At 34.3% G+C, this 23,818-nt stretch overlaps 1 protein-coding gene across 11 annotated transcripts in view; it reads left to right on the top strand.

The window, feature by feature from the left end:
• The window catches only part of TMEM232 (transmembrane protein 232), a 211,178-nt gene that overhangs the window by 138,600 nt on the left and 48,760 nt on the right, over positions 1–23,818 (top strand). Inside the window, exon 14 of one of the 11 annotated variants that reach the window (XM_045034587.1) lies at positions 17,199–17,698. The exons of the other annotated variants lie outside the window; for them this stretch is intronic. Within the exon in view, the coding sequence (XP_044890522.1) occupies positions 17,199–17,259 (61 nt within the window). The 3' untranslated portion in view covers positions 17,260–17,698. Of the gene's footprint in view, positions 1–17,198; positions 17,699–23,818 lie in introns of those variants that run through there. 11 annotated transcript variants of the gene reach the window in all.

Here is a 23,818-nt window from a genome sequence, read left to right as displayed (position 1 = left end):
TATATTTATTTCCTAGAGCTACGTAGACTATCTTATTCAATTTTATTTTACATTTATTACTAAAATGGTTATATTAATATATATTCTTGCCTCTAGATTTTTGTATTAGAAAATTATGATTTTCATATCTTGTGCTTTTATTATTTAGCCTGATATTTTTATTCCAACATTACTTCATACAAGTTAGACATTTGGACTAAGTGGAATTTTTTTTTAGTCAATATGTTCATTTTCATTTTGTTCTTTCAACCAAGTGAGGTAGTCTCTGTGACATTATTATTTGATGTATCATACTTTGTTACATATAGAACTGCCTGGGAAAATACTTAAAATTCTATGTCAAGGCCCTATCTCAGTCCAATGAAATCAAACTCTCTAGAGGTGGAATCCAGATACCATTATTAAAAAAATCCTTTGAGTGATTCCAATACACATCCGAGTTTGTAACCACTGAAATAGATGGTAGGAGAATGTTGACATTACATAAGGATAAGATTTCTCTAGTTTAAACCATAGATCTTTTACTTTTACAATGATATTCTGTTTTACTTAACTTTTCTAAGCTTCAATTTATTGTATGTACTATTTGACATATGAAAAAATATATGCAATATTAAATATGAAGTTTAACTAAAATAATAAATACCCATGAACCTACCATATAACTTGAGTATTAAAAATTATAATGTGTGCTTCTGGGGCACCTTGGTAGCTCAGTGGGTTAAGTGTTCAACTCTTGACCTCAGCTCAGGTCATGAACTCAGAGTTCTCTAGGATCGAGCCCTATATTGGGCTCTGCATACACAGTGCAGAGTCTGCTTGGGATTCTCTCTTTCCCTCTCTCTCTGCCCCGGCCCAGCTCGCTTGCTTGCTCGCTCTCTCACTCTCAAAGTAAATAAACATAAAAAATAATTAATTAAAAAATTATAATGCGTGCTTTTTATTCACAGTTTCATGTACCTGCTTGAAATCATAGATAGCCACTGTCTTGAATTTTGTATCTTTCATTTGTTTTTGTGAAAATATTTATAACATGTATGTTTCTCAAACTAGATTATTATCTAGTTGAGCTTGATTTTAGGTTTTATAAAAAATTCTTACTATATGTAGCATCTAGGACTACTTATTTTTTTTGTTCAATTTATATTATGTTTCAGAGACCCTCTCTTGTTTTATGTAACTGTAGTAATTCCATTATTTTCACAGAGGTAATATATTTCATTGTGGGAATGTGCAGTAATCTTTTTCAGCGCTTCTGTGAATGGACATTCAGGACAACTTCTAAATTTTTGTTATTGCAAACAAAGCTGCTGTGAACATTTTTATATAGACTCCTGGTGTACATATGGTACTATTTTCCTAGGATAAACGTAGGAGTGGGATTTCTGGGTCATAGGATATGTTAATATATGATAGAGCATTAAAGATATATATAGCATAAATAATGTTGGTTCTCTCTCTGCCCCCCCAAGATGGTAGTGTTGATTTATACTCTCACCAACAGTTTTAAGACTTCACACTGCTTCACGTTCTTATTAACACTTGCTACTCTCAGACTTTTTCATTTTGGGAAATCTAGTGGGTAAACAATAGTTCGCTGTAGTGATTTATAATGGGTTGAATTTATTTTTATATGTTTATTTCCCTATTGAGTAGCTTCTTCTGAAATAGCTATTCTTGTCATTTCCCCATTTATCTTTGGGTTTATTCAGTTTGCTGGTTGTAGTTTGCTTTCCCACATTTGTTATGCTATTTTATGATAAATATAAGCTCTTAATTTCAGTGAGGTTGAATTTATTACTTATTTCAGTATTTCTGTCCATTTTAAAAAATCCTTCCCCATATTCATATCATAAAAAATATTCTCCCAAAGTGATAAAGTTTGCCTCTTATATTTATGTCATTAAAGAATTTGTGGTTATGGCGTAGGGTAGGAATCTAGGGTGTTTTCCCAAAATGGATAGCTAATAGTCATACACTATTTATTGAAAACTGTTTTGTTCACATTATCAGCTATACTATATATGTTATGTATCAATTTCCATTACTACAATGGACTTAATCTGGGCTTTCTGATATATTCCAATTGTGAATTTATTCATCCTTCTGTTAGTATCACGATACTTTAGTTATTCCCTACAAATTCATATCAAGTCCTCAATTTTGTGTGACCTTATTACTTGCACTTTATGCTTCTTCAGCAGTATTTTTACTGTTGGGCCTGTAGTCTTCTCTATAAATTTCAGAATCAGATTGGTATGTTTTTTGAAAAAGTTTTTTATGGATTTTGCCTAAAATTGCACTGAGTTTATCAAACAGTTTTGGGAAATGTACTCCTTTATGATGCTAAGTTTCTACTCTATGAACACAGAAAAGGTTTTCATTTAATTAGTGATTTTAAAATAATTTTTAAAAGATTTTTAAGTCTTCTGTTGTATATCCTAAAAGATTAGTTCATGTTTTGTCGGATTTATTTATAGATTTATTTTTGCTATTATGATGGCTCTTTTTCAAACTTCGATTACAAAAAATTTAAAAGATGTAGAAAAGTAGAGTAGTATAATTAACCTCCTTTTACACAACCTCTAGCTACAACAATGACCAGTTATGGCAAATCATGATTTATGTATCCTACCATCCATTCTCTCCCTCCAACCCCTGGTTATTTTGACGCAAATCCTTGAAATCATATCATTTCATTTACAACCTGCAAATTGTGGTTTTGAAAAAATTTTTAAGAAAAAGTGTGTCTTCTAATAGTTGCATATAAAGAAGTAAATGTTTTTCTATCATTATCTTGTATATAGCCAATTTTCTAAAATCTCTCAGTAAAATCTCTCTCTGGAGTGTTTTCTGTAAAATTTGTGTCTAATGAGATTTTTAAAATCTTCCTTTCAGATCCTTAGAGCTTTAATTTGTTTTTTTTTTTTTTTGAGTCATTGCACTTTTGAGTGCTACATTAATTTTGAACAGAAGCAGTATTAGTTGTCTTGTTCACAAATTTAATAGAAATGTTTTGATATTTGATAATGATATTTTCTGCATGTTTTTGGTAGATATGATTCATTAGAATATGAGTTAATATTTAATTAATTCATAGTTATGATTTCTTATCGTAGTTATTCAATTTTATCAAATTATTTTCTCCACTATTGAGAAATGATAACTTTTTTGTTTTGATTTGTTATATAATATTAAACCATACTAACATTCCTGGGGTAACTCCAAATTTGTCATGATATTTTACTTTTCTCAATATGCCCGTATTCAGTTTACTTATATTTCCCTGGATTTGGTTTGCTAGTATTTTGCTTGGAATTTTTGTGTCTATATTCATGAGGGATATTGGTCTGTCATTTTCTTTTCTCATAGAATGAGGTGGGAAGTGTTTCCCTCTATTTATTTTTAAAAATTTTTAAATGTTTGCTTATTTTTGAGAGAGAGAGACACACACAGAGTGTGATCAGGGGAGGGGCAGAGAGAGACAGGGAGACGCAGAATCTGAAGCAGGCTCCAGGCTCTGAGCTGACAGCACAGAGCCCAATGCAGGGCTGGAACTCATGGACTGCAAGATCATGACCCGAGCCAAAGTTGGATGCTTAACTGACTGAGCCACCCAGGTGCCCCTCCCTCAATTTCTTGGAAAAGTATGAAATATTGATGTCATTTCTTCCTTAAATACCTAGTAGAATTTACCAGTAAAGCCATCTTGTGATGGTTTTTTTGTTTAGGAGATTTTGTTGTTTTTATTAATTCAGTCTCTATTTGTTAAAAGTCTTTTCAGATTTTCTATTTATTTTTGAGTCATTTTCAGTAGTTTGTAGTTTCTAGGTCTTTGTCAATTTCAACCAAGTTATCTATTTTGTTGGCATATTATTGTCCACAGCATTCCCTTGTAAACTTTTTTTTTTCCTGTAAGATCAGTAGTAATGTTTATTTTTTCATCTTGATTTTAGAACCCTTTTTCCTACTCAAAGAAGCAACTTTCGGTTCTGCCAATTTTCTTTATTGTTTTTCTATTCCATATTTCATTTATTTCCACTCTAATGTTACTTCCTTCATTATGCTGGCTTTATGTTTACTTTTTTCTCTACTTTTCCCATTTTTATATAATATGGAAGGTTATTGATTTGAGACCTGCCTTCTTTTTAAAAATTTTGGTACATCAAAGTATTTTCCAGTTTTCTTTGTTATTTTTTTCTTGGCCCAAATGCTTATTCAGGAATGTGATGTTTAATTTTACATACATAAGAATTTTCCAAATTTTCTCCTTTTACTGATATCTAAGTTGATTCTGTTGTGTGTGGAGAAGATACTTTATATGACTTTAGTCCTTTTTGATGTCTTGAGACCTACAGTATTATGTTCCACCATATGATTTATCTTGGAGAACATTATATGTGCACTTGAGAAAAGATGCATATTTTGCTGTTCTTGATGTTATTATGACTATTTGCTTTAGTGTCAGTTAAGTTGTCTATTCCTTATTGATCTTTGTGTCTAGTTGTTTTTTGATATAGAGAGTAAGGTATTGAAGTTTCCTCTATTATTGCTGAATTATCTATTACTACCGTAAATTGTATCAGTTTTTTCTTCATGTATTTTGAAGCTGTTTTTAGATATATACATATTTGTAACTGTTATATCTTTTTGATGAGTTCACCTTTTTATGATTATTTTTTATTTTCATTTTAAGTAGGCTCCACACCCAGTGTGGGGCTTGAACTCATGACCCTGAGTTCAAGAGTCATATGCTCCACTTACAGAACCAGCCAGGCACTCCTGGCATTTTTATGATTATTGAGTGTCCTTTTTTTCTCCCCTCTAGTAAAAATTTTTGTTTTAAAATCTATTTCATGTTAGGATATTTTGATTACTGTTTGTGTCGTATGTACTTTCACTTTAAATATATATTTGTCTTTGAATCTAACGTGTGTTATTGATAACAGATCAAAATTTTAAAAAATGGTATCCCAATCTCTGACTTTAATTGGAGTGGTTAATCTTTTTGTATCTAATATAATTGCTGATAAGGGAAGACTTAAATCTGTCATTTTTCAATTTTTTCTTTGTCGTCTCTCTGTTTTCTTTAGGTCCTCTATCCCTGTCTTTTTTTCATTAAATATTTTTCTAGTGAATTGTTTTAATTCCCTTTTCATTTCTTTTACTATTTAATTAAGTTTGTTTTCTTTGTGGTTGCTTGGGGATTATAATTAATATCATAACTTATGAAAATTTAGTTCACATTGCTACCAACTTCATTTCAACAGTATAAAAACTTTGTCTCTCTATAACTTCATCCTTTCCTCCCCTTTTGTGCTACCAGTGTCACACACTTGGATGTAAAAGACCAAGGGATCCCACATATGATTGCTTTAAAATCCACTCTTCATATACACCAACTACAAGTGCTATTTCCATCTTCTGATAAAAGTATGCTGCTATAATTTGGAGCTGTGGTTTTCTACTTCAGTGTAATAACATTTACTTTCTGTGGTTCAGAGGTTGGTCAAAATGTGCCCCATCCTTGTTTTTCACCTCTGATACTACTTATTTGGGGTGTGTGTGTGTGTGTGTGTGTGTGTGTTTTGGGGGGAGTGTTATATATTTTCAGGGATTTGGCAAGACAAAATTGGGGAGGAGAGTGTTCCAAGTCTATTACTATGATCCAGTGGTCACTTTATTTTAAATATAAAATCTAGATCCCAATGGCAAATTTTTGTCTAAAGATACTCAGCTCTTTAAGCAGTAGGTCTAAGAATGGAAATTAGTTTCTTGACTTGTGTTGATTTTCCCTATATCATACTTGCTTTTTCAATGAAATAATAGTCTGAAAAGTAATATCATCATCCATATATAAAATAATGTAATTTAAAATGGAAAAATGTAGGGCACCTGGGGTGACTCTGTTAGGTGTCCAACTTTTGGTTTTAGCTCAGGTCATGATTTCACAGTGCAGGAGTTCAAGCCCTACATCGGGCTCTGTGCTGACAGCATGGAACCTGCTTGGGTTCTCTTTCTCCCTCTCTCTCTGCCTCTCCCCTGCTCCCACACTCTCTCTTTCTCAAAATAAATAAGTAAAATTGAAAAGGTTACATTATAAGTGAAATTAGTGAGTCCTAATGAATTTTTAGAAACAGATAACATTATACATTAAAGCTATCATTGAAGTTACATGAAGGAAGATTGCATATAAATAAAGGTCTAAGATTCAGTATTAACATCACTTTATTTGATTCTCATGTGTCAAATTAGAACAGATATCTTTATCAAATACTTTTGAATTATTTATTGGTAACTAAAATATAAATATCAAATGCATATTGTTTATATAAGAAAAAATGATATATAGTAATTTTCTAATTTAAAGTATAAAACATAAATCAGAGAAGCAGACATCTGGATTCAAAATAAGCCATTTATTCACTTGCTAATAGTGACCAATCTTTGATACTAAAGACAACACAAATACTAGTTTATATGCTATTGTGAAATAGGTTGATATTTATTTTATTTTACCAAAACAGTAAGAAATGGAATACTTTATTTCAATAGACACATTTTTAGATGATGATGGGGACTTGACCTTCTTTACCCTTACTCTCCACATCTCTTTCTTACATAGAATAGGAACTCTTTTTAAGGCTCTCTGCCATTTTCTTTTTATCTTGAATCATGCTCCAGAGAACCAGTTCAAGTAGAGTCTCCATCAATATCAAAGGAAATGAGTGAGGAACAACTCCCATGGTAATTAAAGTATTACAGGTTTGGGGAAAAATAGGCATCCAGAAGAATCATTTCCCCTGTATTCTCTTAGAAAACAGGTGAACAACAACAAAAAACTCATATCTTCTACTTAGGTATGTAGCTTAATCTGAACTTTGTAACTGTTCATCTTTTTTATTATCTTTAACTTCTTCGGATAAATATCTCTAAATTCTCATTCATCCTGGTAGGGTGAGTTGCTCAGAGGCTTGCATTTGGGTATAAATAAAGAATGATGAAAATATACTGTTAAACTATTCTAGTAAGAGCTGAGTATAAAAAAGGAAATGGTAATTCATTTCTTAATCTCTGGAGATGATTTCTTTCATGTAGAATATAAAGGTTTTCCTTTTCTCCCATTGCTATTTATTTAAGGAACACTGAAGTAGACTGCTTACTTAACTTTAACTTCCAATTTTTATTTATATAGGAGGTAAAACAAGTTGTAAATGTCATTGAGAAGTAAAAGAAAAAATACGGGAATAATGACTAGCTATTTTAAGAATGAATGTTTAAAGTAATATATGAAAGGACCTAGAGTTTATTAATTGAAGATATTTAAAGGAAGAAAAATTAGAATTATATATTTTTCCTCATAGTGGAAACAATCATATATTTAAAATATTATGTTGAATTTGATATATGTATAATACATGCTTCATACAAGTGGTTATGAATTTAAGTGAATCTTTTGAAAAAAGAATTATATTTTTGGGTAGAGCCCTTGACTATACACAGAAAGCAAATTGTATTCAGCAGTGCTTTGGCAGATACTGACTGCAACAACAACATTTTGCAAGTAATGAATTTAATGAAAAACTATCACAAAACAGAGACTATTAAAAGTAAAAACTAGTGGACAACCGGAAAAATCCAAAATATGCACAGACCATAGATCAGACAAATAAGCTGTAGTATAGTCATCCAATGTTGCATAATGAAAATGAATGGACTATATTTATATGCAAAATAAGGTTGAGCTAAAGAATCAAGATACAAATTGTGTACTTGATAATGACACATAAGTTTAAAAAGAATCACAACTAATATATAGTGTTTTAATGTAGGATAAAAGTTATATTTGGGAAGGGACAACTGGGAAGAGGGCATGAAAGGCCTGTTTAGCAATGTTTTCTTTCTTGATATGGGTGTTGTTTAATATAATGCATTAACTTAGTGATAATTCATAAGGTTATATATTTATGCACTATTTTCTATATATACTCTAATTTAATTGGGTCTACATGGAGAAAAATATCTAGGATATATGGATAAAAGAGGTTTTCTACCTCCATTATGGGTTATATCTAAATGTCTTTTGACAGGAGCAGCTGGACATACATACATACATACATAAGCAAATATATAAGTGAAATTAATTCCCCAGGCCTTAAAGACATCAATTGCTATGACTCATGAGTTCTTTTTTGGATATTTTGGGAGAAAAAGGAAGTCACAAAATTATACAGACTGGCTATGGTATATTGGAACCAGCCAATAGCTTTTTAGAAAATTTCTGGTTCTATCATGATCATGTAAACCTAACCATAAATTCATTGATAAAACTTTAAATCTCAACCAAGGATACCAATCCATGGCTTTTTACTACCTTATTCTTAAACCACAAAGAAGGAGCCACAAAAATCAATGTCTCCATCTGGTCTTAATCAAAATACTTCTACTTCTTCTATAACAATGCACAGACGAAACACTGCTTAGCATTTCATTAGCTAGCTGAATTGTAATTGCAGCAGTGGTCTAACAAACAAAGCAACTTTGGCACCTAAAAGCTCAATTAACTCAAAACATTGCCTTATGATACCAACATCTTGAAAATTGTGTTAATTCCCTTTGCTTTGCATACAGACTCTCAACATCGATGTCCACAAGTGAATTTTCATAGTTTTTTATTCCATCTTCCTTGTCACATTTAACACTCTGAAGCTTATTTTGTATAATTTACCCTGTATTTGCCTCTATATATACACATGCAAAATGTGGTAGAAAACTGAAGTCATTTTCTGGATAACCCAAGCCAAAAAATGGCCCCAGTTGCCTAGATATTTCAGATGAAGTTGTGTTTCTCTTAGTCTGAGTTATAAGGATAATTATTGCAATTCTGTATTTTACATGCATAGGCAAATCCTTAGAATTCAGAGTGTGGAAAAGTGCTGAGGGCAGTGATTTCAAAATGAAAGGAAGAAATCTATTTAAAGTAGAGTCAGAATTTGAATTTATCCTTTTTGTTTTGACTCAACATAAGAAAACTTGCTCTTTTAATATTTCGTTAACATTTTAGTAATCAGATTGATTTTCAGAGTATAAATTAGAGTGGGCACCATATAGTAGCAAAATTGGGTCAATGTTGATGATTGACACAGGAAAAAAATCATAGCATGGGATATAGTCAGCTTTAGTGTGATTAAAGAATATACATAAGAATAAAAGATGTGATGTTTGCCAGGAGATTCTTATGGCTGAGACATGTCACATGGTGATGCTATTCAGAATGTAATAATGAATGCCTTTCCACTATAATAACACCTATTCTAACCCTCTCATTCTAAACTGAACATAAATATAAAGGATATTAAGAATATTTGAGATGTCAATGAAATAAAATGTTGTTACAGGATAATGGTCTCCTGCTGCTTCATAAAATACCAAGCCAAAGGCAAGACTTACATTTTCAGAGTAGAAGACATTAATCCCATGACAGTGTTTTATTGCAGTGATTGTATTTCTATTATACAAGATGAGTGTGTAGATTTAATCAATTGATTTGATATATGTTGATGTAGTAAATTGACAGTGGTTTATCATCATTATGAAATTGTTGTATTCTTGTAGGCAATTTATTAAAGAAAATACAGCTGTTCTAGGAAATTTAACTTTCAAGTTGAGGGGAAATAGAGGTTTCTGACTAGCTGGAGCTTGGTTCTTCTTAAAAAAGTAATAGTTAATAGAACAGTTGAGGGACAGTATGATTGACATACTCAAAAAGTTTATGTAATAGTCCTGTTAATGTTATAGTTCCACATTTCAACTTGCTGACAGGCAAAGCATAATAATTAAATACAATTATTTGAGCAAAAAAACCCCCACAATTACACCAAGTTGAACTCCTTCTCAGAGTGCTTTACTAAGGCATTTACAAAACTAGTTTTGTTATTTTGAGTGATTGCTAAGTAACAGTTGATATCATTAGACTATAGCATCATTCCATATTTCTAAATATTACTATAATATGTAAAAAAAATGAAAAAATAAAAAAATAATACAAAGACCCATTGTGCAAGATAGCTTTGACTTCTTATGGAAGCTCAAACATCTAAGCCAAACCAACCATTATTTTTTAGTGGAAAATGGAAAATTTCTTGCTTTCTTTTGTAGAAAAGAAATTGTAAAAGTATTGTAGAAATACCTTAATGCCAAAATAGTTGGATGTATTCCATTGAATGTGTTTAGAGTATTATGTTTCATTTGTAAATACTTATCTTTAACATCTGAAACAGGTCTAAGGTTTGCTTTAAGAACCTTTTGCAATTTTTTAAGTGGAGCCCAAATAGTACAAAGGCAGATCTGATTGTCCATACCTTTTTGTCCTGTTTGTTGACTGTCTAAAAAATGTGAATTTTGTTTTTCTAAGGCTATCTATGTTAGCATCCTTCATCTCTTGTTGCTACAAGGCCAAAAATCTGAAAGTTAAAAGCTCAGTCTTCAAAATACAAAATTAAGGTAAATGAAAAGCTGTATTTTTTATAAAAATGCAAATCATCAAGCACATATATCCTTCAGGCCATTCAGGAAAAAAAGTGAGAATGGCCACAAGTGCAGTAAGAATGACATCTGGAAAATGCTGGTAGAGTTGAGATAGTCTTTCATTACATTTTTCATACTCTTGTCATTAGGTTTTCATTACAACCTGGGAAAAATAAATTTCTACGCTAATTTTTTTATGACTCTATTTTTTTATGATCACATATTGTATTAGTCTGCTATGGCTTCCATAACAAAATACCACAGACTGGGGCATTTCCAGAGGCTAAAAGTCTAAGAGCAAGGTAAGGTTTCTCCTGAAATCTCTGTTTTTGGCTTGTAAGTGGCTGCCTTCTCTTTGGGACCTGCTTTTTCTTTGGGACCTCTCTGTGCATGGATATTCCTCATGTCTTTTCATAAATTTCAATTTCCTCTTTTCATAAGGATACTAGTGAGATCAGATTAGGGCTTACCTATATGACCTCGTTTAACCTTAATTATCCTTTTAAAGGCCTGACCTTCAATTATAGTCACCTTCTGAGGTACCAGGGGTTAGGACTTCAACATATGAATTTGGGAGACACAGTTCAGCTTTTAATACATACTAATAAGATTTTCTTTGAATTTTAATATTTTCCATTAAAAAAACCTGAAACATTGAGTGAAAATAGGTTGCCAACACCAGCTAGAAAGTTAGCAGTAAAGCCATAACAATATATGATCTTCAAAAAACATGAAAAAAAATTATTTGTTGAAAGGACTATTTGTCACTTTTATTCTTCTAAACTTTTGACCACAACCCCAAGTATATCATTATGCTATACTCTTACATTGATAAAGTATTTCTCTGTGTGTTGAATTCCTTCTATGTCTTATTTTTCCTACAAGGAATAAGTTCTTTGAGATAAAAGACAATGATTTATATAAGTATGTAATGCATTCACTTCATACCTAGCACAGGGCCTCACTCTATAAATATTAGGGAAATAAATGGATAATTGGATGGATGGATAGATGGATGTAAGGATGAAATAATCTGTAAGTCACTTATTAATTTAGAGCTGTAATTTAGATATTTTATACCTGAGCTTATTGCTGATGAGAAAAACTCTCAATTAGGACAGAAGATACCTTAGGAATATCATCCTTTAGGAGCTCTTAAAACTAGCTCCTAAAATATGACCACCAAACAGATTTAAGAAAGATTTTATTACATGGCTACCAGCCAAAAACATTGAGCAGAAAATAGAAAGGAAATAAAATTATACTGTCTTGAAATCCAGGTGGGGTTTTGTGCATACTTCCTTATTAAACATCCATCTAGTTGCCAGTCTGAGTTTCAGAGGCAAAGTTAGAGCTATGAATGTTTGACATACTCATTTTCAACCAGACTGGAAATACAAGGTAGTTTGGGGGCAAGCTAGGAAATGTGTTTACATTATTCATTTTCTGCACCATTGTTCTTTGAGCACAAATTTGTATTCAATCTTCAGAGATTTTTTCCCATCACCAGAAAATACCTATATTTTAAGCTTAACAAGAAAATTAAAAAAAAAATTTAAGTAAGGGCACCTAGGTGGCTCAGTTGGTTGAGCATCTATCTGACTTCGGCTCAGGGCATGATCTCGTGGTTAGTGAGTCAAGTCCCACATTGGGCTCGCTGCTGTCAGCCTGTCAGCTTAAAGCCCGCTTCAGATCCTCTGTCTCCTTCTCTCTGCCCCTCCCCACTCTCCCCAAAAATAAGAAAATGGTTAAGTAATATATGTGTGTTGTGGGAAAAGGAGAAAATCGAGGTAAAAAAAAAGACACAAGAAAAGAAAGCAACAGTCATTACAATTCTAGTTCCTAGTGATAACTACTGATAACGTGTTAAATAAACATCCTAATGTTTATGTATCTTAAAGACGTGCATACATTAAACCCATATAAATGTGGAAATGAGTTTATTTCTGTCTCAGATGGATCAAGGCACCGAAAGGATGCACAATGACAGCAAGTACCCACATGCTAAAGTGAACTGTTTGGTTACCTATACAGGACTTCTTGAGGAATAGCTGAAGAACTGGTTTGATTATGATTAGCTGCCAACCATTGTTACTAAGGGTGCATCATATAAAAGTGTTCCTTTCTGAAGAGTCCAAGGGAGATAATTCTTTTGGAGAATGTTGTGTTCTGTGTCTGCCTTCTCAGGAGAGACTCTTCTTCACCTCTAGCCAAGGAAGATGCCATGTGTAGAAATCTGGCCTGTGAGCTTGGTGTTCTAGAGAAATGGCTCTTTTGAAATACTCAGCACTCTGTGTAAAGCCAAAAGAATACATGGGTGTTTTTCATGGTCAAGATATGGACTCACTGGGAGTGAGAAACATTGGTAGCAAACAGAATGGAGGGACTGTAGGACATCAATAGCTGAGGGGAGCAGTGAGTGGCTGGATTGAAAAGGCGTAGGTCACATTCCTGCTAAGAAATCCCCAGGAAGCATACATAAGGCATGTGTCAGGCCCAGAGAATGGTAACGCCATATCATGATAGTGGTAGGCAGTGGAAACCATTTCTGCTCTAAACATCTCCTTACTTCACCAACTTCCTTCTCTTGGTGCCCTGGCAAGATCAGAAGTCAGGGCTAGCAGGTGGAAGAGCTTTTTATTTTTTTTTTCAATATATGAAATTTATTGTCCAGTTGGTTTCCATACAACACCCAGTGCTCATCCCAAAAGGTGCCCTCCTCAATACCCATCACCCACCCTCCCCTCCCTCCCACCCCCCATCAAACCTCACTTTGTTCTCAGTTTTTAAGAGTCTCTTATGCTTTGGCTCTCTCCCACTCTAACCTCTTTTTTTTTTTCCTTCCCCTCCTCCATAGGTTTCTGTTAAGTTTCTCAGGATCCACAGAAGAGTGAACACATATGGTATCTGTCTTTCTCTGTATGGCTTATTTCACTTAGCATCACACTCTCCAGTTCCATCCACGTTGCTACAAAGGGCCATATTTCATTCTTTCTCATTGCCACGTAGTACTCCATTGTGTATATAAACCACAATTTCTTTATCCATTCATCAGTTGATGGACATTTAGGCTCTTTCCATAATTTGGCTATTGTTGAGAGTGCTGCTATAAACATTGGGGTACAAGTGCCCCTATGCATCAGTACTCCTGTATCCCTTGGGTAAATTCCTAGCAGTGCTATTGCTGGGTCATAGGGTAGGTCTATTTTTAATTTTTTGAGGAACCTCCCCACTGTTTTCCAGAGTGGCTGCACCAGTTTGCATTCCCACCAACAGTGCAAGAGGGTTCCCATTTCTCCAGATCCTCTCCAGCATCTATAGTCTGCTGATTTGTTCATTTTGGCCACTCTGACTAGCGTGATGTGATATCTGAGTGTGGTTTTGATTTGTATTTCCCTGATGAGGAGCGACGTTGAGCATCTTTTCATGTGCCTGTTGGCCATCCGGATGTCTTCTTTAGAGAAGTGTCTATTCATGTTTTCTGCCCATTTCTTCACTGGGTTATTTGTTTTTCGGGTGTGGAGTTTGGTGAGCTTGGAAGAGCTTTTGGAGTAAAAAGAAGTCACTCATGTTCTCTGCTGACAGCACTTTTGCCACACTGGAGGAGGATAGAAATATTAATCTAAAATGAAGCTTATCCATTACACATCACTTGTTTCAAGTATTTAAATGAAATTATAACAAAAGTAACTGAGTGAGCATAGTAACTGAGTGATCAAGTAACTGAGTGACCATCTGGCCTGACCTAGATTTTATCCAAGATATACCAAAAACTGACTTCAACTAAAAACCAGGTGGAAAAGGGCAGGCTAGGGGAGATTAAAGAGGTATTTGCCTGTACACTATACAACTCTGCTATTTCAACAGTATGAACACACATAAGCCATATATGAGACGTGGTATTAAACATATACAATTAATTATACACATCATAAATCTACACACAAAATGGAACTGTATTTGGCATACTGTTTGAGAGTTTTGCAACTTGGTCTTCTCTTACTGATGTATCATAGTAAGATTTTTTGCAGCACCATTTTTATTTCAAAGTAATCCATTGAATAGTTACGTATATATTTTTTTTTTAATTTTTTTTTCTCAACGTTTTTATTTATTTTGGGACAGAGAGAGACAGAGCATGAATGGGGGAGGGGCAGAGAGAGAGGGAGACACAGAATCTGAAACAGGCTCCAGGCTCCGAGCCATCAGCCCAGAGCCTGACGCGGGGCTCAAACTCACGGACCGCGAGATAGTGACCTGGCTGAAGCCGGACGCTTAACTGACTGCGCCACCCAGGCGCCCCAGTTACGTATATTTTTAATTTCCCTGTTGTTGGACGTTTATATTATTTTAAATTTATTCATGTTTAAACTAGTGTTTGTTGAAGTTAGTACCCTTACAATGAATAATTAGTGAATATCCATCTTTATTACTTAGATTAAGTGCATAAGCATGAATGGGTAGAATCAGAAGGTACATATATTTTAATGGGTGTTGTTAAGTACTTCCAAACCACCATTAAAAAGTCTTTACTAGTTTATAAATTCCAAATATGACTGAAGTCTTATGGTATTCATCTTTCTCTGTCTTATTTCACTTAGCATTATACTCTCTAGATCCATCCATGTTGTTGCAAATAGCAAGACTTCATTCTTTTTTTATGACTGAACAATATTACATTGTGTATGTGTATGTATATGTATATCACACCTTCTTTATCCATTCATCTATTGATGGACACTTAGTTTGCTTCCATAATTTGGCTATTGTAAATAATTATGTAATAAACATAGGGATACATGTATCCCTTTGATATAGTATTTTTATATTCATTGGGTAAATACTCAGTAGTGCCATGACTGAATCAGAGGGTAGTTCTATTTTTAATTTTTTGAGGAACCTCCGTACTATCTTCCACAGTGGCTGTACAAGTTTGTATTCCCACTAACAGTGCATGAGGGTTCCTATTTCTCCATATCCTTGCCAACACTTCTTGCTTCTTGTGTTTTATTTCAGCCATTATTACAGGTATGAGGTGATATTTCATTATGGTTTTGATTTGCATTTCTCTGATGATAGTGATGTTGAGCATCTTTTCATGGGTCGATGACCATCTGAAAGTCATCTTTGGAGAAATGTCTGTTCATGTCTTCTACCCATTTTCTCATTGGATTATTTGATTTGGGGGTGTTGACTTGTATAAATTCTTTATACATTTTAGATACTAATCCATTATTGGCTATATCATTTACAGATACCTTTTCTCATTCAGCAGGTTGCATTTTAGTTTTGTTGATTGTTTCCTTTGAAATGCAGAAGCTTTTTATTTTCATGCAGAAGCCAATAGTTTATTTTTGCTTTTGTTTCCCTTGCCTCAGGAGACCTATCTTGAAAAAATGTTGCTATGGCCAATGTCAGAGAAATTACTGCCTATGCTCTTTTCTAGGATTTTTATGGTTTCAGGTCTCACATTTAGGTCCTTAATCCATTTTGAGTTTATTGTATGTTGTAAGAAAGTGGTCTAGTTTCTTTCTTTCACATGTTGCTGTGCAGTTTTCCAACCCCATTTGTTGAAAAGACTTTATCTCATTATATATTCTTGCCTCCTGTGTCAAAGATTAACTGACCATATAATTACGGGTTCATTTCTGGGCATTCTGTTCTCTTCTGTTTATCTGTGTGTCTGTATTTGTGCCAGTACCGTACTGTTTTGATTACTATAGCTTTGCAATATAATCTGAAGTCTGAAATTGTGACACCACCAGTTTTTTTCTTTTTCAAGATTGCTTTGGCTATTCATGATCTTTTGTAGTTTGATTCCAGTTTTATCATTAACTTTTAATACATGTGTTATAAACTTTTTGGGGTATTTTCCAAAGTGGAAAATACTACATAATGTTAATTATAAATTGTTATAATTTGCATTATTATTAACTCCGGTTATTATTGAGTTGAAGGTGCAATGTTTTGCTAATTTATTTGCCACAATGTTTTCATTTTCTAATGTTATTGGCCACAGTTGCCTTCTTTTGCCCATTTAAAAAAATAGTCTATACTTTTTTCTGAGTCACAACTCTTTTGATATATTAAAAAGTTTAATACTTTTTCCTATATGTTGGTATTACATGCTCCCAATAATCATTTATGTTTAAATTTCTTTTCTTTTGTTTTAACCATGCAAACATTTTACCTAATTTTCAATTTTTCTATAGTCAAATGAGTCAGTATTATCTTGTATGTTTTTCTGTCTTTAGTATCAGAATTTGAATGGCCTTTTTACCTTCATATGGTTTATATTTTATACTTGAGTCTTATGTTTTGATACAATTGAAAATAAAAGTTATCAACATGAACCAAATAACAAAAATAATGGAACATACATGGATATGTTTTAAGAGACATGAGCTCTTTCCATATTTCCTTACTTTGCTCATATTCTTTTTCTCTCTTTGTCTATTTTTTGATAAACCAACTATAGTTGCCAATACATTTTCACACCTCTTTCCATGTATCTTCACTCTCTTTTTAGAAGTAATCACTATTCTAAGATTTCAGGGTGTCATTTGTGTCCAGGTACATATTCTAGATATATCAGTAAGCAATTGTTTTCAGTGTTTTAAATTTTTATTAAATTTTTCTAATGTCTTTCGTTTGCATGCCTTTTTACTTAGAATTGCGGTTCTGAAGTTCACTGATGTGGCAATTTTTTCCCCACAACGTTATGTATTTTAAAACTACCTATGCTGATGGTTGTATCTAATTCACTGCTGTCTACTATACAAATGTAATATTAAAACTCAGATCATCTTTCTGCTACAAATGGATAATTAGGTAATTCCAACTTTTTAAATTTTTCATTTATAGTGTTAGAATGAATATTCTAGCTCATGTTTCCTTGGGAACATGAAAAAGAGCTTCCAAGAGATTCATACCCAGAAAAGGAATTGTTGAGTCACACATGTGTGCATATTAAACTTTGCTAGCTATTGCCAAATTGTTCTCCAAATCATTACATAATTTATAGAGCTAAGTGTAAGAATTCCTGATAGTCCAAAATTTTTCCAAAACTTAAAGAGATTTAAGTTTCATCATCAGTATGTGAAATAGTGTCCCATTGTTGCTTTGATTTTCATTCTCTTCTCCTACAGTTGTACATCTCTTTTTTTTTTTTTAATTTTTTTTTCAACGCTTATTTATTTTTGGGACAGAGAGAGACAGAGCATGAACGGGGGAGGGGCAGAGAGAGAGGGAGACACAGAATCGGAAACAGGCTCCAGGCTCCGAGCCATCAGCCCAGCGCCCGACGCGGGGCTCGAACTCACGGACCGCGAGATCGTGACCTGGCTGAAGTCGGACGCTTAACCGACTGCGCCACCCAGGCGCCCCATACAGTTGTACATCTCTTAATAAGGTTGACTGGCTATTTTGAAATACCTGACCATACCCTGTGCTATTTTTTTCCTACTGTTGTTTGAATTTTTCTCATTAATTTGATTTTTAAATTTAAGTGTTGCCCAGATTTTTCCCAAAATAGATATTTTTTTTCATTTTCTTTAAATGTGTTTTGATGTATGAAAATTGTTTAGTGTATTGAATTTACAATTTCCTTTAAGTATTCTGCATTTTTGTATCTTATTAAAAAATTCTTCCCTATCTTGATACCCTAAAACTATTTTCCCTTATTTTCTTGAGAAACCTCTAACATTTTGTTTTTCTCAGTGTGTTCTTTAACCCATCTGGAATATTTTATTTTTGTGCATAGTAAAAGGTAGGGATCTATTATTATCATTTTCCCTCTTGGAACACAAATTGTCCTGATGTTCTTTTACTGAATAGTCTATTCTTTGCAACAGATTTGTAATGTTATGTCATATACCATACACATATAATCTGTTTCTCTATTTGGTCTGTTTTTCTGTTTCTGTTCCAATTTCTCACTGCTTTAATGGTTATAGCTTTAAAATGAGCCTTCAGTGTGACAGGGCAAATCTTCTTTTTTATTTTTTTATGTATAAATAACATGGTTTTATCTATTCTTGATCCTTTACTTTTTATAGATTTTAGGTTGAATTTGTCCAATACTATAAGTAGCCTTGTTAACATTTTATTTTCATTGTAATGGGTTTATAGATCAACTGAGAATGTTGGCGATCTCCATTTTATTTAGATCTGTAATTATATAAATTTCTTGAAAAATTTATTGATACAGCATAAAACTATTGATCAGTCTATGCTACTAGCTAGTTTGTGGATTCACTTGTATTTCTATGTATACATCACATGCAAATAACAATATTAGGTATATGCTTATTTTTTTCTTTAGTTATATCTAGGCTAGGATGTCTGTGTAATCTTGAAAAGAAGTGGTGATAATGAGCATCTTTACATTTTTCTCTGAGTCAGAAAGAAATTTGTCTAAAGTCTTAAGTGTTTAAGAAGTCCCCCCCTCAATTCACTGTTTGATCAGAGTTTTAAAATGCTTTACTCTTGGAACTGAATAATTTGGTTTTCTTCATCTATTGTTACAAATTACATAAATAATTTTTTAAAGTTTTTTATTTGAGAGAGTGAGAAAGAACATGGGGGTGGGGCAGAGAGAGGAAAGAGAGATAATCCCAAACAGACTCTGCACTGTCAGCACAGAGCCTGTGATGTGGGGGCTCAGACTCACGAACAGTGAGATCATGACCTGAGCCGAAACCAAGAGTAGGACGCTTAACAGACTGAGCCACCCAGGCGCCCCTACATATTTTTTCAATATATGAAGTTTATTGTCAAATTTGTTTCCATACAAAACCCAGTGCTCATCCAAAAAGGTGCCCTCCTCAATACCCATCACCCACCCTCCCCTCCCTCCCACCCCCCATCAAACCTCACTTTGTTCTCAGTTTTTAAGAGTCTCTTATGCTTTGGCTCTCTCCCACTCTAACCTCTTTTTTTTTTTCCTTCCCCTCCGCCATGGGTTCCTGTTAAGTTTCTCAGGATCCACAGAAGAGTGAAAACATATGGTATCTGTCTTTCTCTGTATGGCTTATTTCACTTAGCATCACACTCTCCAGTTCCATCCACGTTGCTACAAAGGGCCATATTTCATTCTTTCTCATTGCCACGTAGTACTCCATTGTGTATATAAACCACAATTTCTTTATCCATTCATCAGTTGATGGACATTTAGGCTCTTTCCATAATTTGGCTATTGTTGAGAGTGCTGCTATAAACATTGGGGTACAAGTGCCCCTATGCATCAGTACTCCTGTATCCCTTGGGTAAATTCCTAGCAGTGATATTGCTGGGTCATAGGGTAGGTCTATTTTTAATTTTTTGAGGAACCTCCCCACTGTTTTCCAGAGTGGCTGCACCAATTTGCATTCCCACCACAGTGCAACAGGGTTCCCATTTCTCCAGATCCTCTCCAGCATCTATAGTCTCCTGATTTGTTCATTTTGGTGACTCTGACCGGCGTGAGGTGATATGTGAGTGTGGTTTTGATTTGTATTTCCCTGATGAGGAGCGACGTTGAGCATCTTTTCATGTGCCTGTTGGCCATCCGGATGTCTTCTTTAGACAAGTGTCTATTCATGTTTTCTGCCCATTTCTTCACAGGGTTATTTGTTTTTCAGGTGTGGAGTTTGGTGAGCTCTTTATAGATTTTGGATACTAGCCCTTTGTCTGATATGTCATTTGCAAATATCTTTTCCCATTCCGTGGGTTGCCTTTTAGTTTTGTTGGTTGTTTCCTTTGCTGTGCAGAAGCTTTTTATCTTCATAAGGTCCCAGTAGTTCATTTTTGCTTTTAATTCCCTTGCCTTTGGAGATATGTCAAGTAAGAAATTGCTACAGCTGAGGTCAGAGAGGTCTTTTCCTGCTTTCTCCTCTAGGGTTTTGATGGTTTCCTGTCTCACATTCAGGTCCTTTATCCATTTTGAGTTTATTTTTGTGAATGGTGTGAGAAAGTGGTCTAGTTTCAACCTTCTGCATGTTGCTGTCCTGTTCTCCCAGCACCATTTGTTAAAGAGACTGTCTTTTTTCCATTGGATGTTCTTTCCTGCTTTGTCAAAGATTAGTTGGCCATACGTTTGTGGGTCTAGTTCTGGGGTCTCTATTTTATTCCATTGGTCTATGTGTCTGTTTTTGTGCCAATACCATGCTGTCTTGATGATGACAGCTTTGTAGTAGAGGCTAAAGTCTGGGATTGTGATGCCTCCTGCTTTGGTCTTCTTCTTCAAAATTCCTTTGGCTATTCGGGGCCCTTTGTAGTTCCATATGAATTTTAGGATTGCTTGTTCTAGTTTTGAGAAGAATGCTCTTGCGATTTTGATTGGGATTGCATTGAATGTGTAGATAGCTTGGGGTAGTATTGACATTTTGACAATATTTATTCTTCCAATCCATGAGCACGGAAGTTTTTCCATTTCTTTATATCTCCTTCAATTTCCTTCATAAGCTTTCTATAGATTTCAGCATACAGATCTTTTACATCTTTGGTTAGATTTATTCCTAGGTATTTTATGCTTCTTGGTGCAATTATGAATGGGATAAGTTTCTTTGTCTTTCTGTTGCTTCATTATTAGTGTATAAGAATGCAACATTGATTTTGTATCCTGCAATTTTGCTAAATTCATATATCAGTTCTAGCAGACTTCTGGTGGAGTCTATCGGATTTTCCATGTATAATATCATGTCATCTGCAAAAAAGTGAAAGCTTAACTTCATCTTTGCCAATTTTGATGCCTTTGATTTCCTTTTGTTGTCTGATTGCTGATGCTAGAACTTCCAACACTATGTTAAACAACAGCGGTGAGAGTGGACATCCCTGTCGTGTTCCTGATCTCAGGGAGAAAGCTCTCAGTTTTTCCCCATTGAGCATGATGTTAGCTGTGGGCTTTTCATAAATGGCTTTTATGATCTTTAAGTATGTTCCTTCTATCCCGACTTTCTCAAGGGTTTTCATTAAGAAAGTTTGCTGAATTTTGTCAAAGGCCTTTTCTGCATCGATTGACAGGATCATATGGTTCTTATCTTTCTTTTATTAATGTGATGTATCACATTGATTGATTTGAGAATGTTGAACCAGCCCTGCATCCCAGGAATGAATCCCACTTGATCATGGTGAATAATTCTTTTTATATGCTGTTGAATTCGATTTGCTAGTATCTTATTGAGAATTTTTGCATCCATACTCATCAGGGATATTGGCCTGTAGTTCTCTTTTTTTACTGGGTCTCTGGTTTAGGAATCAAAGTAATACTGGCTTCATAGAATGAGTCTGGAAGTTTTCCTTCCCTTTCTATTTTTGGGAATAGCTTGAGAAGGATAGGAATTATGTCTGCTTAAATGTCTGGTAGAATTCCCAAGGGAAGCCATCTTGTCCTGGACTCTTATTTGTTGGGAGATTTTTGATGACTGATTGAATTTCTTCGCTGGTTATGGGTCTGTTCAAGCTTTCTATTTCCTCCTGATTGAGTTTTGGAAGGGTGTGGGTGTTCAGGAATTTGTCCATTTCTTCCAGGTTGTCCAGTTTCTTGGCATATAATTTTTCATAGTATTCCCTGATAATTGCTTGTATCTCTGAGGGATTGGTTGTAATAATTCCATTTTCATTCATGATTTTATCTATTTGGGTCATCTCCCTTTTCTTTTTGAGAAGCCTGGCTACAGGTTTATCAATTTTGTTTAGTTTTTCAAAAAACCAACTCTTGGTTTCGTTGATCTGCTCTACAGTTTTTTTAGATTCTTGCAAGAGGGTTCCCGTTTCTCCAGATCCTCTCCAGCATCTATAGTCTCCTGATTTGTCATTTTGGTGACTCTGACTGGCGTGAGATATTGACTGGCGTGAGACAGAAATATTGTTTATTTCTGCTCTGATCTTTATTATTTTTCTTCTTCTGCTGGGTTTAGGCTGTCTTTGCTGTTCTGCTTCTGTTTCCTTTAGGTGTGCTGTTAGATTTTGTATTTGGGATTTTTCTTGTTTCTTGAGATAGGCCTGGATTGCAATGTATTTTCCTCTCAGGACTGCCTTTGCTGTATCCCAAAGCATCTGGATTGTTGTATTTTCATTTTCGTTTGTTTCCATATATTTTTTAATTTCTTCTCTAATTGCCTGGTTGACCCATTCATTCTCTAGTAGGGTGTTCTTTAACCTCCATGCTTTTGGAGGTTTTCCAGACTTTTTTCTGTGGTTGATTTCAAGCTTCATAGCATTGTGGTCTGAAAGTATGCATGGTATGATTTCAATTCTTGTATACTTATGAAGGGCTGTTTTGTGACCCAGTATGTGATCTATCTTGGAGAATGTTCCATGTGCACTCGAGAAAAAAGTATATTCTGTTGCTTTGGGATGTAGAGTTCTAACTATATCTGTCAAGTCCATCTGATCCAATGTCTCATTCAGGGCCCTTGTATCTTTATTGACCATGTGTCTAGATGATCTATCCATTTCTGTAAGTGGAGTGTTAAAGTCCCCTGCAATTACCACATTCTTATCAATAAGGTTGCTTATGTTTGTGAATAATTGTTTTATATATTTGGGGGCTCCTGTATTCAGCGCACAGACATTTATAATTGTTAGCTCTTCCTGATGGATAGACCCTGTGATTATTATATAATGCCCTTCTTCATCTCTTGTTACAGCCTTTAATTTAAAGTCTAGTTTGTCTGATATAACTATGGCTACTCCAGCTTTCTTTTGACTTCCAGTGGTATGATAAATAGTTCTCCATCCCCTCACTCTCAATCTGAAGGTGTCCTCAGGTCTAAAATGAGTCTCTTGTAGACAGCAAATAGATGGGTCTTGTGTTTTTATCCATTCTGATACCCTACGTCTTTTGGTTGGTGCATTTAGTCCATTTACATTCAGTGTTATTATGGAAAGATATGGGTTTAGAGTCATTGTGATGTCCATAGGTGTCATGCTTGTAGCGATGTCTCTGGTACTTTGTCTCACAGGATCCCCCTTAGGATCTCTTGTAGGGCTGGTTTTGTGGCAGTGAATTCCTTCAGTTTTTGTTTGGGAAGACCTTTATCTCTCCTTCTATTCTAAATGACAGACTTGCTGGATAAAGGATTCTCAGCTGCATGGTTTTTCTGTTCATCACATTGAAGATCTCCTGCCATTCCTCTGGCCTGCCAAGTTTCAGTGGAGAGATCAGTCATGAGTCTTATAGGTCTCCCTTTGTATGTTAGAGCACGTTTATCTCTAGCTGCTTTGAGAATTATCTCTTTATCCTTGTATTTTGCTAGTTTCACTATGATATGTCGTGCAGAAGATGGATTCAAGTTACGTCTGAAGAGAG

The sequence above is a fragment of the Felis catus genome, chromosome A1, assembly GCF_018350175.1.
Source record: "Felis catus isolate Fca126 chromosome A1, F.catus_Fca126_mat1.0, whole genome shotgun sequence".
Lineage (NCBI taxonomy): Eukaryota > Metazoa > Chordata > Mammalia > Carnivora > Felidae > Felis > Felis catus.
This window is presented reverse-complemented; position numbering and strand designations above follow the sequence as displayed.